The 19,497-nt window shown below is 43.6% G+C and overlaps 1 protein-coding gene across 1 annotated transcript in view; it reads right to left on the bottom strand.

The window, feature by feature from the left end:
- TRPC4 (transient receptor potential cation channel subfamily C member 4) overlaps positions 1 to 19,497 on the bottom strand; it is a 520,170-nt gene that overhangs the window by 309,452 nt on the left and 191,221 nt on the right. The window contains exon 2 of the mRNA XM_073583258.1: positions 8,463 to 8,867. Within this exon, the coding sequence (XP_073439359.1) occupies positions 8,463 to 8,843 (381 nt within the window). The 5' untranslated portion in view covers positions 8,844 to 8,867. The remainder of the gene's footprint in view (positions 1 to 8,462; positions 8,868 to 19,497) is intronic.

Genomic DNA, 19,497 nt, shown 5'->3' on the forward strand with positions numbered 1-19,497 from the left:
GATTCTGCTGGTACATTCACTCAGAGCACTACATTGTCCTCGCAGTGTACAGAGCCTGATTCTGACCCTGATGAGACTCAGGTGCCCCTTCCCGCACACTATACCACCATACACGGTGACACAGAGGAAGGTGCACATGACATTGAAGAGGAGGTGATGGATGACCCAGTTGTTGACCCAGATTGGCATCCATTGGGGGAAGATGGTGCTGCTTCCAATAACTCAGATGAGGAGCATCCACAGCAGACATCAACATCGCAACAGCTGTTATCTGGCAGGCCCGGAGCACTCCAAAGACAGGTTCCAAAAATCAAAAGAGTTGCTGGACAGCTTGTCCAGAGGGTCAAAACATCACAGCGTGATAGGCCACAAAATGTCTGCCAAAGTAGGAAGAGTGCAGTGTGGCACTTTTTTGAACAAAATCCTCATGATCAGGCCAAGGTTATCTGTAAGAAGTGCGCAAAGACCTTTAGCTGAGGGAAAAATCTGAAAAATTTGAATACCAGTTGCATGCTTAGACATTTAACCAGCATGCACTTGCAAGCGTGGACACAACACCAAACCTCAAGTACCACATGTGCAACTGATCACAAAGAAGGTAGTCAGCAACGCTACATTGTTTCCCCCACTGTAAGCCCACCGGTTAGCACAGCAACAAATGTTGAGGTGTCGTTGCAAGGCCACAGCAGTCAGGGAATCCCACTGTTATATCAACGAAATACTGAATCTAGGCCATCAGAAAGAACACCAACTCCATCACCATCATCAACCCTCTCTCAGTCCGCCCTGTCCACCGCTACTTCTACCATATGCAGTTCTCAAGTCCAGCTCACCCTCCCAGACACTATGATTAGGTCAAGAAAGTACTCAGACTCTCATCCGCGTACACTGGGTTTGAACGCCCACATTGCCAAACTAATCTCGTTTGAGATGATGCCCTATCGGTTGGTGGAAAGCGCAGCTTTCCGCGAACTCATGGCCTATGCAGTACCACGCTATGACCTACCCAGTCGCCACTTCTTCTCTCGCAAAGCCATCCCAGCCCTCCACCATCATGTGAAAGACTGCATTGTCCATGCACTCAAGCAGTCAGTGAGTGGAAAGGTGCACCTCACAACTGATGCATGGTCCAGTCGGCATGGCCAGGGCCGTTACATGTCCATCACTGCGCACTGGGTTAATGTGGTGGATGCAGGGTTCACAGGGGACAGTGGTGGTGGGACAGTGCTGCCTAGCCCACGGTATAGGAAACAGTTGGCTGTAGGCGTTCCACCCTCCTCCTCCTCCTCCAGTAGCGAAAGCTCGTCCACAGAGCGCAGTCGTACGAGCACTCCATCTGCAGCTGCCACTGTTGCACACGAGGTGTCCCCCTATCGATCAGCTAGTGGAAAGCGTCAGCAGGCTGTGTTGCAGATGATGTGTTTGGGCGACAGACACACCGCCGAGGTGCTGGCCGAGTACTTGAAGCGACAAACTTGGCTGGGCAGTGTACATCTTGAGGCAGGCAAGGTAGTTAGTGATAACGGCCGTAATTTTGTGGCAGCCATAGCTCTTTCAAAACTCAGCCACATACCTTGCTTGGCTCACACCTTGAACCTGGTGGTGCAGTGCTTCCTCAAAAATTATCCGGAGTTAACAGCCCTGCTCCAGAAGGTGCGAAGACTGTGCGCGCACATCCGCCGGTCGCCTGTACACTCCGTTCGTATGCAGAAGCTGCAGCGATTGCTCCACCTTCCCAACCACCGCCTCATTATCGACATTGCAACAAGGTGGAACTCCACCCTGCACATGGTGGAGCGGCTGTGCGAGCAGAGGCAGGCCATAATGCATTTGTGGGAGGATACACGGCCAGGCACTTTGAGAGCAGACATGGAGTTGACAGGTGTGCAGTGGTCGAAGCTGAAAGACCTCTGTAAAGTCCTTCAGTGTTTTGAGGAATGCACACGGCTGGTAAGCGCAGACGACGCCATCCTAAGCATGAGCATCCCACTTATGCGTCTGCTCATGCAAACTTTGACGCACCTTAAGGAGCAGGCGTCTGCAGCCAATGTTGACGAGGAGGAAGAGGTGGAGGGAATCCTTGATGACATTCAGCCATTGTCTGCTCAGGGACCTCTCCTGGACAAGTTGGAGGAAGAAGAGGAGGAGGAGGATGATGATGGGGATGATTACTTAGGGGAGGATGATGCATCTCGTGGGGCAAGTGAAAATGTTGGCGTGGCAAGGTCTGGTACAGGGTTTGGGAGTGACTGGAGGGATGTGGATTTGCCAGAAAGTGCTCCTCCAACCTGCACTCGCAGTGCATCATTGACACCGGGAACATTGGCCCACATGTCAGATTATGCCTTGCGGATCCTAAAAAGGGACCCCCGCATTGCCAAAATGATGAACGATGACGACTACTGGTTGGCCAGCATCCTGGATCCATGCTATAAAGGCAAATTACAAAACATCATGCCACAGGAGAACCTTGACCTAATATTGGCTAATAAACAAGCAACTCTGGTAAATCGGTTGCTTGAGGCATTCCCAGCACACAGCAGCGGTGATGGTTCTCACACGAGCCGTACGGGCCGGGGGCAGCTTGGCAGAGGTGTTCATGGTGCACACAGCAGAAGTGGCGTTGGAGACAGGGGTTTCATGACAATGTTGTGGACTGATTTTTCAAGTACCGCTCACACAACTGGTAATACAGCATCGATGGAAAGTGACAGGAGACAGCAGTTGTCAACTATGGTTACAAACTACTTTTCCTCCCATATCGATGTTCTCCCACACAGGTCATTCCCCTTTAACTATTGGGCTGCTAAACTGGACACCTGGCCTGAATTGGCACAATATGCCTTACAGGAGCTCGCTTGCCCAGCTGCAAGTGTGCTATCGTAAAGAGTCTTCAGTGCAGCTGGATCAATCCTGACAGAAAAAAGGACCCGTCTGTCAACCCAAAATGTGGATGATCTAACCTTCATTAAAATGAACCATGCATGGGTTTCCAAGGATTTTGTCCCACCTTCCCCTGATGACACATAGGGTGACAGAAAAATGGCTTGCTTTGGTCCACCTCTTCCTGGGACTTGACCTATTTCGCCTTTTGCATCAGCTGAATGTCCAACATCAGCATATGCCACTTTCTAAAACTCCCTAACTGTGCTGCCTCCCCCCCCCATGGCCGGGGTCACCACCTAGCGCACGACACCGTGCGAGTGCCGTTGCCCTGGACAGGTGGGTAGGCCAACTCTTGGGCGCGGCACTGGCACAGGGTCCCTCATAGTGCAATCAAGTGTCTCTCACGGTGGTGGTGCACACCCGCCGTCAGATACACCGCCGTACTATGAGGGGCCCAGTGCCAGTACCGACGCCCACGAGTGGGCCCCCCTTGCTTGGGCAGGGCCCCAGCATTTGCAATCTTTACCTCTCCCTACTCCTCCGCTGTGTAGTCTGGGCCGTCAAATCCATACTGTGCCTGACACCGTCTGAGCCTGCCTCCTGGTGTATTGACATATATTTTGAATGTGTACGCTATCCATACATGTTATCCGGGGATACGGTACCCTTTCTCACCTTTGTGCAATCACTTGCAAGTTATACTGGGCCTTACACCGTCTGAGCTTGCCTCCTGATGTATAGACATATATTTTGAATGTGTACGCTATCCATACATGTTATCCGGGGATACGGTACCCTTTCTCACCTTTGTGCAATCACTTGCAAGCCATACTGGGCCTTACACCATCTGAGCCTGCCTCCTGATGTATAGACATATATTTTGAATGTGTACGCTATCCATACATGTTATCCGGGGATACGGTACCCTTTCTCACCTTTGTGCAATCACTTGCAAGCCATACTGGGCCTGACACCGTCTGAGCCTGCCTCCTGATGTATAGACATATCTTTTGAATGTGTACGCTATCCATACATGTTATCTGGGGATACGGTACCCTTTCTCACCTTTGTGCAATCACTTGCAAGCCATACTGGGCCTAACACCGTCTGAGCCTGCCTCCTGATGTATAGACATATATTTTGAATGTGTACGCTATCCATACATGTTATCCGGGGATACGGTACCCTTTCTCACCTTTGTGCAATCACGTGTAACCCATACTGGGCGTGAGAACGGCTGGCGAGCTGTTAAGCAAGCTACAGCACCTGTGGTTTGCACACGTAAGTTTTTCATTTTTTTCAGGAATGACGGTTAGGCCTAATTCCGGAACTGCGGTTGACCTGCACTTACTGGGAAATCATCGTTCGCGAGTAATAATTGTAATCAATGATCCCCATCACTAACGTTGTTCAGCAGGTTATCTGCACCTGTAAGCGACAAACGCTGGCCTTTTCAGTGTAGCGCACATGCAGCCACGGACATGTAAGGGCATGACACACCAGTTATTGGCCAATCTCATGTGCCAGAGCCTCACGTGTCCCTCTAGTAAGCCAGACTCGGACCGCGGGGCATGACGGAGTCTCGTTCGTTAACGGAATTAAGCTTGCAATGTGTGCATCTGTTCTGTAGCTGGCATGGTTGAGGTTGCCCGTGTTGAGTCAAATTACGCCGTAGGCTCCACTCCTGGTGGTGCCCTTCTGGACATTCCTTTAAGGTTCAGCTTTGCAACCATACTGCCCACGTAAAACAAACACTTTGCCTTCATGAACGCTGTTTGGAGGGTCATGACTCGTGGGAATAACGCCGCCCAATCAGTTAACCTGCTAGAGAGATCCTTCGTTGCTCCCAAGCATGACATCACACTCCCTAGGAGGAAGGTAATGCCACTGTGGCGACCGTACTCCTGGGGGCGACACAAGTGCACTGATGCCCAGCCACTGCTCGATGAATCTGCTGGTACATTGACCCAGACCACTACATTCCCCTCGCACGCTACCCGGCCTGAATCTGACCCTGATGAAACTCAGGTTACCCTTCCCATATACAGTTCCATCTTACACGGTGACAAAGAGGAAGCTGCAGATGAAAGTGCAGGTTCGGCCCACCCGCCATCAGACACACCACCGTACTATCAGGGGCCCTGTGCCAGTGCTGTCGCCAACGAGTGGGCCCCCCCTGCTTGCTCAGGATCACAGCACTTGCAAGGTTGAAATACTGTGCAGTGAGATGGAAGATGGGGACGACGAGGAGTCCAGACTAGTACAGGGATTCCCTAGCGAGGAGACTTATTTGATTGTTTTCAATGTTGGGACAGCAATTTTTGGGGAGCACTATACTCTGGAGAATGATAGATGGGGCCCACCATACACTGGAACATTCCAAAGGTGGACATCAGACACTGGAGCAGCATTTACAGGGCCCATTATACACTAGAGCATTAGAAATGGGGCCCATTATGTTTGGAGCATTATTTGGGCCCATAAGACAGTGGAGCTTCATCCATGGGGACCAACATATACTGTAGCATTATGTGGAGCTCATCATATACTGTTTCAAACATTATATGGGACCAATGATTCTGTATGGAGAAATAGATGGGCCTCGTCATGAGATGTAAAAAGTGAAGTATTTTTCATGGTACTATACCGCTATTTCTCTGCCGTATCGGAGCATGATGAGTTGTGGTATTATGTGTTAAAGGGGCGCTCTTTCGCCCAGGGCACATGAAAACCTGGAGCCAGCCCTACCCCCCCACAACTTTAGCCAAATAACCCCCATTTTTCAGTGCGTAACTTGTATTATGAAGTTAATTAAGGTTGACCAGCTTAAGTAAGAAGAATTGATGCTTTTGGCATTCAAATGAGCACTGTAGGTGTGTTTCCTGTCCTCCTCTCACTGCCGACTTTTATTCCCCATTGACTTACATTGGGTTTCGTGTTTCGGGACGACCCCGACTTTTCCCTATAATCGGCCGATCTTGCTCGACCCGACTTTTGGAAAAGTCGGGTTTCACGAAATGAAACTCGACCATAAAAAACCAAAAGTCGCTCAACTCTAGTACCCAAACAAGCTTTGCCCCGTCTCTTCTACGTGAATGGGCTGAGGACCTGATGACCAGGTACTTTTGACAAGGAGAGAAAAGTTTTCACAGATGGTCAAGCAATACCTCTCTGACAAATCCAGCATACTTCCTAATTCCTTTGCCCCCTTCAGCTATTTGGTCAAAAAGCTGGCCACCTTGTTTGAGCTGTCTATCTATCCCTTGGAGGCGTTACACCACTAGCGTCTTTTTTGAGTCGGTTTTTAGTGGCACATGGGGTCATAAGAGACAGACGCTTTCGACTGTCAACAGAAAGTGCTGACAGGCTCACTCTGATAACAATGAGCAAAGCCTGTATCAGACCCAACTTTTCCACACCACTAGATGTCAGCAGCACATAAAGTGCTTTTAATGTTCAATATTTGACTGTGTTGTTGCCTTTTAGAGTCTAGCGATAACTGAATGACTTTACTTATAATTTTTTCTGGGCTTTGCACATTGTGCAAAGCTTTTATGAGTGTAGAAGCACCGCAACTTCTCTTTCACACTTTTACAATTGGAATAGAATGTGTATGATGCCCTCCTTTAAGTCTAATACCGGGTGTAACAGAGTCCCACTGAGTCCATAATTTTTGGCAGTTCTTGATTCCTTCATAAATAACACTGAAATTTCCAGTTTTTTAATACAAATTTTGATTGTGGTTTACTTATATTATTATTTTTTTAATTATTTTTAAATATTGCGGTATATACAAGTCATTATACAGGAAAGAATGTTTCTTATCATGCTTTTTTCCTATAAACTCCAAGTTTGATTTTGAATGTTTTGTTGTCAGCTTTTAAAGTGGAGTAAAAGTGTTAAACCATTGTTCTCAGCAGCTATCTGGATGTCAGAGATGCTTCCAGGGGTCTTCCCCATGCTGTTCTTCCGTTCAGCACTTTTTCCCTCCATATCAACATTTTCACTGCCCCCCAGACCTCTTTGTGATTTCACATTAACTCCCATCCAAGCATTAGGAATTGCTCAGTTCGAGTAACGAGCAACTTGAGCATTTTAGTGCTCGCTCATCTCATCTCTATTAATGAAGGTTAACAAAGTGAAGTTATTTGAAGATTTGGGATATTCAATATTAATTACCTAATTCCTCTTCTATAAGCCAGAGCTAAGGGTCATGGTAAAGAGAAGGTTCTGTTCTTGAGGACTCAATTTGCATGTACATATCCCCAGCAATAATACTAGAAAATGTCAAAGTAGATCTATAAAATGCCCTACTGGGATAGTATGATGGAATATGCACCACCCTTCCATTGTTTAAGTTTCTGCTGGAGATCGCAAAATCCCGTATATGGCTATCTCTGACAGTCTTGTTGACAATGAATAGAGTGATGCTACAGTAATTAGAGAGTTTTTACCTATCCTGAGGGACCGATGATAACCTGGTATGATTATTACATTTATTATTATAGTGCCATTTGTGCCATGGCGTATTACATATAAAAAAGGATACACATAATAAAAAACAAGTACAGAAATCATGGACAATACAAGGGATGGGTGAAGATACAGTAGGTGAGGGCAGAGTTGTTCATGCAGCAGTATCGTGAACGAGGGTTACTGCAGGTTGTAGGCTTGTTGGAAGCGTTAGGTCTTCTGATGGGAAAAGGCTTTTATTAACCAGGAATTTTAATTGCCTGATCCAAGCACTTGTTTAGAGTAACGTTGGGACAATAAAATGGATAAATGTAAACTTCCATTGTCCTGACAAGGGGGAAGTATGGTTTCATTTCTGCTGCAACCCACCAACCTACTGTCTCCTTCCCCACCATACTGTAGCATGTACGTCTGAAAGGGCAGGGTCCTCTCCCCTCTGTATCAGTCTGTGATTGTAAGTTTGTTTACTGTAAGTGATAGCTGTAATTTGTATGTAACCCCTTCTTATGTACAGCACCATGGAACATGCTTTATAAATAAATAATAATAATAATAATAATTTCATGAAGCACTCACGTTTTTGATTGTTCATACAAGCTTACCAAGTGGTAGTTTAATAGCGTACATGTAAGGATATGCTCATATCAGGTTTTTTCCACACATCTGTGGCTACATTGGGGCTTCCATACAAAGTCTTAAAAAATGACAGTGCCTGCTATTGAGGAGTTCAAAAAAGGGTGTCTGACTTCATTTTTGTGCCCACCTTGAAGAGGAGGTCAGACAGAGCACAAAGTTACTCCATGTAATGCATCAAAGTCAATGGCATTATCAGCGGATTTGCCTAAATCACGTTTTTCAGGGGTTCAGTTGGAAACCCCGACCAAGCCACTAACATGTGGCAAAAACATGATTTGAACCCAGCCATACAAAAGATTAATTTTTCTTTTTTAGGTTTTACATTCCTCAGCGGTACTAGGCAGATACTTTGCACAAATTAGTAATGACATTTTACAGCACTACATAAGTCCATTTTTCCTAAAAACTCAGAAAGAAAATTAAATTAAGCTGATATAATTTTGTAATACTGATCAATAATATCCTACCTGCTTTTCTCCTCTTGGCTTCTTGTGATTTAATAACAGCTCAACTGCTCCAACCACTTCTTTCCTTATGGCATGTAGTAAAGCATCTCCAACATAGATATTATAACTTAGCAATAGCTCAATCAGTTCAAGGTTTTCATTTTCAATGGCAATTAATAGCGCTGTTCTTCCCAAGGGGTCAATGCAATTAATATTGATTCTGAAATAGATTTCAGCTTCTTCAAGTGATTGCTTCACGCTGGCGAAATCACCTTTCTCCACCGAACTTAGGTAGGCTTTCTCATATGGGGAGAGTTCAGATTCTGAGCGTACAATTCGGAGGGGGATCCGATCTTGGAAATGAGAATTGTTGCCTTTACTTTTGTAGTAAAACAGAGCCATATTTTATGCCATCATATACTGTCTCTGAAAAATAGAGAAAAATATCAGTTAGCATCATAATAGGATTTTTATTGTGATGCACTTGTGGTGTAATATAATATTGTGATTTAAAGGGGTTTTCCACAATTTCTAACAGATGGACTATGCTTAGGATAGACTATGAATTTATTTTTGGTAAAGATCTAAGCTTGGTGACCCCATTAATCAGCAGAGCAAAGGTACTGAAGTGCTCAATGAATACTACAAAGTAATATTCACATGGCATGACAGCATGGCACACTCTAGTATGGTAGCACCGCACACTCTGGTGTGGTAGCACAGCACAATTTACCATGGCAGTACAGCACACTCTGGTTTGGCAGTACGACACACTCTGGTGTGGTAGCACAGCAAACACTGGTTTGGTAGCACAGCACACTTTAACGTGGCAGTACAGCACACTCTAGTGTGGCAGCGCAGCACACTCTGGTGTGGCAGTATGGCATACTCTGGTATGGTAGCATAGCACACTCTGGTGCGGTAGCACAGCACACTTTAGCATGGAAGTACAGCACACTCTGGTGTGGCAGTACAGCACACTCTGATATGTAAGTACAGCATAATCTGGTGTGGTAGCACAGCACACTCTGGTGTGGGAGCACAGCACACTCTAGCGTGGCAGCATGTCACACTTTGGAGTTGCAGCGCGGGACACTCTGTCGTGGTAGCACAGTGCACATTCTGGGATGGCAGTACAACACACTCTGGGGTGGTAGCATGGCACATTCTGGTGTGGCAGTACGGCACACTGATATGGCAGCACAGCACACTGTGGTGTGGTAGCACAGCACACTTTAGCATGGCAGTACAGCACACTCTGGTGTGGCAGTACGACACACTATGGTATTTTAGCACAGCACACTTTTGTGTGGCATTACAGCGCACTCTGGTGTGGCAGTATGGCACACTCTGGTGTGGTAGCACAACACACTTTAGCGTGGCAGTACAGCACACTCTGGTGTGGCAGTACGGCATACTCTGATATGGTAGCACACCATAACCTGGTGTGGTAGCACAGCACACTCTGGTGTGGTAGCACAGCACACTCTAGCATGGCAGTACAGCACACTATGGTGTGGCAGTACAGCACACTCTATTATTGTAGCATAGCACACTGTGGTTTGGTAGCACAGGGCACTTTAGCATGGCAGTATAGCACACTCTGGTGTGGCAGTACGGCAACTGGTGTGGTAGCACAGCACACTTTAGCATGGCAGTACAGCACACTCTGGTGTGGCAGTATAGCACACTCTGGTATGGTAGCATAGCACACTGTGGTGTGGTAGCACAGCACACTTTAGTGTAGCAGTATAGCACACTCTGATGTGGCAGTACGGCACACTCTGCTGTGGTAGCACAGCACACTTTAGCATGGCAGTACAGCACATTCTGGGATGGCAGTACAACACACTCTGGGGTGGCAGCATGGCACACTCTGGAGTGGCAGCGTGGGACACTCTGTTGTGGTAGCACGGGGCATATTCTGGGATGGCAGTACAACACACTCTGGGGTGGTAGCATGGCACACTCTGGAGTGGCAGTACGCCACACTCTGGGATGGTAGCTCAACTCTACAGAACAATGTTCACATGAGTGACCTAAGCTGCTATTCCAGGCACATTCATAGCATTGTTCACATTCATAGCTGTTCTGTTTCTTCAATATGTTAGTCAATGGTGGCTTCTAAAGTTAAACTCCCTGTAATGTCACATGTGACTGGATACACCGCCTCTAGCAGGGCGAATTTCTATAACACCTGTGAACCTGGATACACCGCCTCCAGCAGGGCGAAATTAAACAGAATTAAGGGAAACACCGGGGAAACCGTTACAATGGAGGGCCCTGCAATAGGGAACGGGGACGTGGAGACCTCCTGCACTCCCCTGAGTCAGTGTCCCTACACTCATGATGATCCCTAGGCAGGTTCCGCACCGGGCGACGAGCTGGATACCTCAAATCCCTAGCTCGCCGTGCACCTATCCCTTTCTAGTGAATTGGATGGTGCAGAAACTAATTCCACCACTGCACTAATACACACACAAGGAAAGTAACAAACAGGGAAAAACACCACTTAGCTTAGCTCTGTTACTATTGCTCCCAGCAACAGAGTGCGACACCAAAGTTCAGCTTCACCCCTGAAGCTCGACACCTGAATTCTGCTTCCACCTGAAGCAATTACACCAGAGCTCCCCTGAGCTGCAAGGAACTCCTCTCTGTCATTCCTTCCTTCACCAGACTTAGTTGGAAATGAGCAATATCACAACAGTGAGTGAGACCACCTGCTACTCCTTTAAAGGTAGGAGCCAGGGAATCACACCTGTTTCATAATCACGTGCAATAACACTAGCGGCCACCGGGGGCAACTAAACTAAAGAAACCAGAGTGTAATGATCCTAACGGCCACCGGGGGGCAAAACTAGAACTAAAACAACCACAGTGTAATGACCCTAATGGCCACCGGGGCAAAACTAACTTTAAGCAAACAGCTTAAAGGAAAAAAAAAGGTTACTTGTGCAAAATCTGTCATAATCCAACCTGGATCATGACACTCCCACTGTTCATATAAAGGTAAATCATCAACTGGAAATTCTAAAAACCTGTTAAGTATTTAACATATATTCAAATAGAATAGCAACACTGAAGTTCATACCTGTTTGAAAGTCACATGCTAAATTGATTATTATCTGTGTCATGGTACTGATTTATATATTCTTCAAAATGTAAAAAGTGATAAAATGGGTTTTACCACTGTGAAGCCCAATGATCCGGAGAACTCCCAGAGAGCTATCTCCTACAGTTCCATAGAGAATGAAATGAGCAGAGGTGCACATGACCAATCTTCTATTTATTCAGGCAAGGCTCACAAGAAGGCTTTTTGGGGATTGTTGAGGATCCCAGCAGGCGGACCCCCATCAAAGAGAAAGTTATCTAGGACAAAGCTGTGGGAAATGTTGCTATATCAATAGAGTTACCAGCAATGTCATTGAGACTGAAAACAACACTGCAGAAGACTATCAGATTAGAGAATATTGTTTGTTGAACTCTTAAAAAGTGGTTTGGTACCGTGTTAGCCAGTAGAAAAAAATATATAAAGTGCTCTCAGTGAGAGAAACAAAATAGGAATATTGTGGGTATAATACCTTTTAATGGCTAACAAAAAAATAGTAAATGATGTTACAAAGCAAGCTTTCGAGACAACTTACATCTCTTCATCAGGGTAATATAACAAAATATTTGAAGAAACCTCATTTATATACAGTGGAGAGCACATGCATGGTGTGATACATGGACATTTCAATAAACAAACACTGAGCTTGAAGAGAGAATCCTTAATTAGGTAAGATTAGATAAGTGGTGTGAAAGTTCTGTGAGATCAAAGGGCTATTTGGAGGAAATAGCTCAGATATGGTAATGGGCCATAAAAAGTCCTGACAAATTGAGTCTTGTGTGAATAGAATCAAAGATTGTAATGAATGTGTTCCCACACCCTGCGATGTTTCTGTGATTTAAAATTGCCTTTAAAATTGACAACTTTCATATTGTCTATGTTCTGTCCTGGCAAAAAGAAATGTTTGGCCACAGGAAAATGGGTTTTCTTTATCTGTAATTGTATGATGATGATGAGACCTCATCCTTGCTCTCAGTCTCTTCCTGTTTCTCCGACATAGAGGCCACCCACAGGACAAAAAGGAGGAAAATCATTGTGTACCTCAGGTAGTGACCTACAACCCACAACTTGAAATACAGAACTTTCACACCACTTATCTAATCTTACCTAATTAAGGATTCTCTCTTCAAGCTCAGTGTTTGTTTATTGAAATGTCCATGTATCACACCATGCATGTGCTCTGGTTTCTTCAAATATTTTGTTATATCAGCCTGATGAAGAGACGTAAGTTGTCTCGAAAGCTTGCTTTGTAACATCATTCACTATTATTTGTTAGCCATTAAAAGGTATCATACCCACAAGATTCCTATTTTGTTTCTCTCACTGAGAGCACTTTATATATTTTGTTGAACTCTTATAATATAATTATAGATTTGGGTCCTATGGGTTTAAGCAATCAGGAAGGACTTAATTTGTTTTCTAGTCAGTCCAAACAACATACTTAATTACACACATACAATAGGTTTATAATGACAGCTTAACCCCTTTACCCCCGAGGTTGGTTTTGCATGTTAAAGACCACGACAATTTTTACAATTTTGACCACTGTTCTTTATGAGGTAATAAATCTGGAACGCTTCAACGGATCTTGGCGATTTTGAGAATGTTTTTTCGTGACATATTGTACTTCACATTAGTGGTCAAATTTCTTTGATATGACTTCTGTTTAATTATGAAAAAAATGGAAATATGGCAAAAATTTTGAAAATTTTCAAACTTTGAATTTCTGTACCCTTAAAACAGAGAAATATGTCACACAAAATAGTAAATAAATAACATTTCCCACATGTCTACTTTACATCAGCACAATTTTGGAAACAATTTTTTTTTTGTTAGAAAGTTAAAAGTTGACCAGCGATTTCTCATTTTTACAAAAAAACTAACAGAACCATTTTTTTAAGGACCACCTCACATTTGAAGTCACTTTGAGGGGTCTATATGGCAGAAAATACCCAAAAGTGACACCATTCTAAAAACTGCACCTCTCAAGCTGATTAAAACCACATTCAAGAAGTTTATTAACCCTTCAGGTGTTCACAGGAGCAGAAGGAATGTGGACAGAAAAAATGAACATTTAACATTTTAGTCACAAAAATGATCTTTTAGCAACATTTTTTTTATTTTCACAAGGGTAAAGGAGAAAATTGATAAAGTTGCGCAATTTCTCCTGAGTACACTGATACCCCATATGTGGGGGAAAACCACTGTTTGGGTGCACGGCAGGGCTCGGAAGGAAAGGAGCGTTTGACTTTTTCAAACCAAAATTGGCTAGAATTGAGATCAAAAGCCATGTTGCGTTTGGAAAGCCCCTGATGTGCCTAAACAGTGGAAACCCCCCCACATTTTGGAAACTAGACCCTCAAAGGAACTTATTTAGATGTTTGGTGAACACTTTGACTCCCCAAGTGTTTCACTAAAGTTTATAACGCCCGAGTGTGAAAATAAAAAATCATATTTTTTCCACAAACATGATATTTTAGTCCCCAATTTTTTATTTTTCCAAGGTTAACGGGAGAAATTGGACCCCAAAAGTTGTTGTCCAATTTGTCCTCAGTACGCGGATACCCCATATGTGGGGTAAAACCACTGTTTGGACGCATGGCAGAGCTTGGATGGGAAGGAGCGCCATTTGAATTTTGCAAACCAAAATTGGCTGGAATTGAGATTGGACGCCATGTCGCATTTGGAGAGCCCCTGATGTGCCTAAACAGTGTAAACCCCCACAAGTGACCCCATTTTGGAAACTAGACCCCCAAGTAACTTATCTAGATGTGTGATGAACTGCATCACCAATCAACGTTCGGCGGCTGCTAAATGTGCACATGGAGGCGGTGCAAAGGGGGGTGGAGGGGGGTAAAAAAAGGTGGGAAAGGGAAGAGGGATTGGAGTGGATGAAGAAAGATGGGGCAGGGATCTGTTATCAGAACACTTGCGGTTGTAGTCTCTCTTCTTTCTTCTGTCTTCTTTCTTCTGTCTTCAGCAGGGATTGTGGTGTCACAGGCTTCTGTGGCAACACAAGTTCCAGCACAGCAGGAGATCTAGCTGTGTGACCGCTCTGCAGGAATCCTCACCTAGTGTGAGGACCTGCAGTGCGGTCACAGACTGGTCACAGGGAGGTAATACCGCTGTTGTGACCTGTCATTGGTGGGATCGATGATGGTCGGGGACACCCCCCTATATGCCGACACCATCTTTCCTGAGGAAAGATGGCACCAGAATTTTAATGCGATCACCGTGACTTCAGTTGCAGTGTCACATTAAAGGACATGACATACTATCCCATCCATGGTCAGACAGGCCCTGGTCACATGAACAGAATAGTACATCTGATGGCACAGAGGGGTTAAAGAGGCTGTCCATTTGAAAAAGTTTCTTCAGATGTGCTTAAAATTTAAAAGCATACGATAAATATACAGCAAAAAAAAGAGACCACTGCAAAATTGTCTGATTTTTCTCTTTATAGGTATATTTTTGAGTAAACTGTAAACTGCTCTTTTATTCTATAAACTACTGACAACATGTGTTCGGGTTTCCTAAATTTTGCGTTTATTTTCAGAAAATGAGAAATGGTCAAAATAACAAAAAAATGCAGTGCTTGCAGACCTCAAATAATAGCAAGAAAATAAGTTTATAATTATTTAGAAACAACAATACTAATGTTTTAACTCAGGAAAAGTTTAGAAATCAATAATTTGTGGAATAACCACGATTTTTAATCACAGCTTTCATGCGTCTTTGCATGCTTTCCACCAGTCTTTCACACTGCTTTTGGGTGACCTTATGCCACTCCTGGTACAAAAATGTAAGCAGTTCTTCTTTGTTTAATGGCTTGTGACTATCCATCTTCCTCTTGATTACATACCAGAGGTTTTCAATGGGGTTCAGGTCTAAAGATTGGGCTGGCCATGACAGGGATTTGGTCATTCATCCACACACTGCTTGACCTAGCTCTGTGGCATGGTGCATTGTCATGCTGAATAAAACAGTCCTCAGAGTTGGGGGACATTGCCTGGGCAGAAGGAATAAACTGTTTTTGCAGGATAACCTTGCATGCAGCTTGATTCATATGTCCTTTGCAAAGATTAACCTGCCCAATTCCATCCTTGGTGAAGCATCCTCATATCATCACGAATCTGCCACCAAATTTTACAGTGCGTAAAATATTAAACAAATATAACACAAGTAAACACAAAATGCAGTTTTCAAATGAAGGTCTATATTTTTAGGGGAAAAAGAAATCCAAACCATCAGGGCCCTGTGTGAGAAAGTAATTTCTCCCTAAACCTAATAACTGGTTTGGCCACCCTAAGCAGCAACAACAGCATTCAAGCGTTTGTGATACCTGGCAATGGGTCTTTTACAATGCCCTAGAGGAATTTTGGCCACTAGTCTTTGCAGAATTGTTGTAATTCAGTCACTTTGGAGGGTTTCTGAGCATGAATCACCTTTTCAAGGTCATGCCACAGCATCTCAGTTGGATTAAGGTCAGGACTTTGACTAAGCAACTCCAAAGTCTTAATTTTCTTGTTTTTAAGCCATTCAGAGGTGGAGTTGCTGGTGTGTTTTGGATCATTGTCCTGCTGCATAACCCAAGTGCGCTTCAGCTTGAGGTCACAAACAGATGACCAGACATTCTTCTTCAGGATTTTTTGTTAGACAGCAGAATTCATAGTTCCATTTACCACAGCAAATTTTCCAGGTCATGAAGCAGCAAAACAGCCCCAGACCATCACACTGCCATATTTACCCTGTTTGTATGAAGTTCCTTTTCTGAAATTCTGTGTTACTACTACTCCAGATGTAATGGGACATACAACTTACAAAAAGTAAATTTTTTTTTTATCATCAGTCCACGGAGTATTCTCCCAAAAGTCTTGGGGATCATCAAGATGTTTTCTTGGAAATTGTACAGCAGTGGTTTTCATCTTGGAACTCTGTCATGCAGGCCATATTTGCTACATCTCTTTCTTATGGTATAGTCATGGACACTGACCTTAACGTAGGAATGTGATGCATGCAGTTCTTGCAAGCTGTTGTGCGGTCTTTTGTGAACTCTTCTATGAGTCGTTGCAGCGCTCTTCAGGTAATTTTGATAGGCTGGCCACTCCTGGAAAGGTTCTCCTCTGTTCCATGTTTTCACCAATTGATGACAATGGCTCTCACTGTGATTTGCTGGAGTCCCAAAGCTTGAGAAATGGCATTATAACTAGAGTTGAAGAAATATGTTCAGAATTGTTCGCCAAATCTGAATTTTCTATATTCATGCCATATTGTTACCTTATCTGTGCCAAATTTATATTTGATGATCAGTTCCGAACATATTTGTTCATTTCTGCTCCCATTGACTCCATTGACGTTCGGCTGTGTTAGGCGAATATTGCAAAAACAATATTCGCCGCCGATCATAATCAAAACCAAATTAAGAAAAATTCGCTCAACTCTATTCATAACCTCTTATAGACTAAAATATCTCAATTACTTTATTTCTCATTTGATCCAGAATTTCTTTGGATCGCGTCATGATGATGTCTAGCTTTTGAGGATCTTTTGATTTACTTCACTTTGTCAGGTAGGTCCTATTTAAGTGATTTCTTGATTGAGAACAGGTATGGCAGTATCAGGCATGCGTGTGTATAGGGAATTTCAATGCACCTTCACAAAGATGTGACAAACCACAATTAATTTATACTTTAACCCCTTCACCCCCAAGGGTGGTTTGCACGTTCATGACCTGGCCAATGTTTACAATTCTGACCACTGTCCCTTTATGAGGTAATAACTCTGAAACGCTTCCATGGATCCTGGTGATTCTGACACTGTTTTCTCATGACATATTGTACTTCATGTTAGTGGTAAAATTTCATTCATATAACTTACGTTTATATGAGAAAAAAGCGGAAATTTGGCAAAAATTTTGAAAATTTCGCAATTTTCCAAATTTGAATTTTTATGCCCTTAAATCACAGAGATACAGCACACAATAAACTTAATAAGTAACATTTCCCACATGTTTACTTTACATCAGCACAATTTTGGAACCAAAATTTTTTTTATTAGGAAGTTATAAGGGTTAAAAGTTGACCAGCGATTTCTCATTTTTACAGCACCATTTTATTTTTACGGACCACATCACATTAGAAGCCACTTTGAGGGGTCTATATGATAGAAAATACCCAAAGGTGACACCATTCTAAAAACTGCACCCCTCAAGGTGCTCAAAATCACATTCAAGAAGTTTATTAACCCTTCAGGTGCTTCACAGGAATTTTTTGAATATTTTAAAAAAAATGAACATTTAACTTTTTTTCACAAAAAAAATAATTCAGGTTCAATTTTTTTTATTTTATCAAGGGTAAAAGGAGAAATTGGACTGGAAAAGTTATTGTGCAATTTTTCCTGAGTACGCTGATACATGATATGTGGGGGAAACCACTGTTTCGGCGCATGGCAGATCTCAGAAGGGAAGGAGCGCCGTTTGACTTTTTCAATGCAAAATTGGCTGGAATTCTGATCGGAAGCCATGTCACATTTGGAGAGCCCCTGATGTACCTAAACAGTGGAAACCCCCACAAGTGACACCATTTTGGAAACTAGACCCCCCAAGGAACTTATCTAGATATGTTGTGAGAACTTTGAACCCACAAGGGCTTCACAGAAGTTTATAACATACAGCGGTACAATTAAAAACTCATATTTTTTCCACAAAAATCATCTTTTCACCCCCACTTTTTATTTTCCCAAGGGCAACAGGACCCTAAAAGTTATTGTGCAATTTGTCTTGAGTACGCTGATACCCCATATGTGGGTGTAAATGACTATTTGGGCGCATGGCAGAGCTCAGTGGTACCATGTATATTTATATGCATCTGTTTCATCGCGCGTTATTGCACTTTTTGTTCGGCGGTATGATAATAAATCATTTTTTGCTTCGTTTTTTATTTTTATTTTTTAAGGGGTTCGCTAAAGGAGTTAACTAATGGGACAGTTTTATAGAGCAGGTCGTTACGGACGCGGTGATACCAAATATGTGTACTTTTATTGTTTTTTTTTATTTCCAAAAATGAATTTATTAGGGAATATTTTTTTTTTTTAATTTATTTAGCAATTTTTTTTTAAATTATTTTTACACCTTTTTTTTAACTTTATTAGGTTGTCCCAGGGGGGACATCACTGTCCTGTGACAGATCGCTGATCTGTCACATCACAGATCACTGATCTGTCACATCACAGATCACTGTGACAGATCAGCAATCTGTCACAGGCAGTGCAGAAGGCTTCCTTATTCCTTATGCCTGCGAATCCAGCTCCCTACAGGCCCCCGAAGGTCCCCGTTGCTATCTTGGATCCGGGGACCTGTAGGGAAAGAGACCCCCACAGCAGTGCTGCACATTGCGCTGCTGTGGGGGGCTCAGGGAAGCATGGAGGGTGCCTCCTCCCTGCTGATGCTTCCCTTTAACCCTCGGTACACCGCGATCGTGTTTGATCGCGGTGTGCAAGGGGTTAACGTGTCGGGGGTGGTCCGTGACCGCCCCTGACATATAGTTCCGCGTGTCAGCTGTGATAATCAGCTGACAACCGGCCGTGATCAGCAGCGCTCACCACGTGGGCATAGGGGCCCTGGTCCCATGGACGGGAGAGTACGTCTGATGTCAGAAAGGGGTTAAGGTTGGGGGGCAATTGCTTTTTTCACACAGGTCCCGGTAGGTTTGGATTTTTTTTCCCTTAATAATAAATACCTTCATTTAAAAACTGCATATTTTGTTTAGTTGTGTTATCTTTGTGGAATATTTAAACTCGTTTAGAGATCTGAAACTTTTACATGTAACAAACATGAAAAATAATCTGAAATCAGGAAGGGGGCAAACACTTGATCACACAAATGTATTAGTAAGTTGGATATTTTGGATATAAGCCAAGGAGAAAAACTGAAGTGTAACTGTTATTTCA

Source organism: Dendrobates tinctorius, unplaced genomic scaffold, assembly GCF_039654945.1.
Source record: "Dendrobates tinctorius isolate UK_male_01 unplaced genomic scaffold, ASM3965494v1 ptg000075l, whole genome shotgun sequence".
Lineage (NCBI taxonomy): Eukaryota > Metazoa > Chordata > Amphibia > Anura > Dendrobatidae > Dendrobates > Dendrobates tinctorius.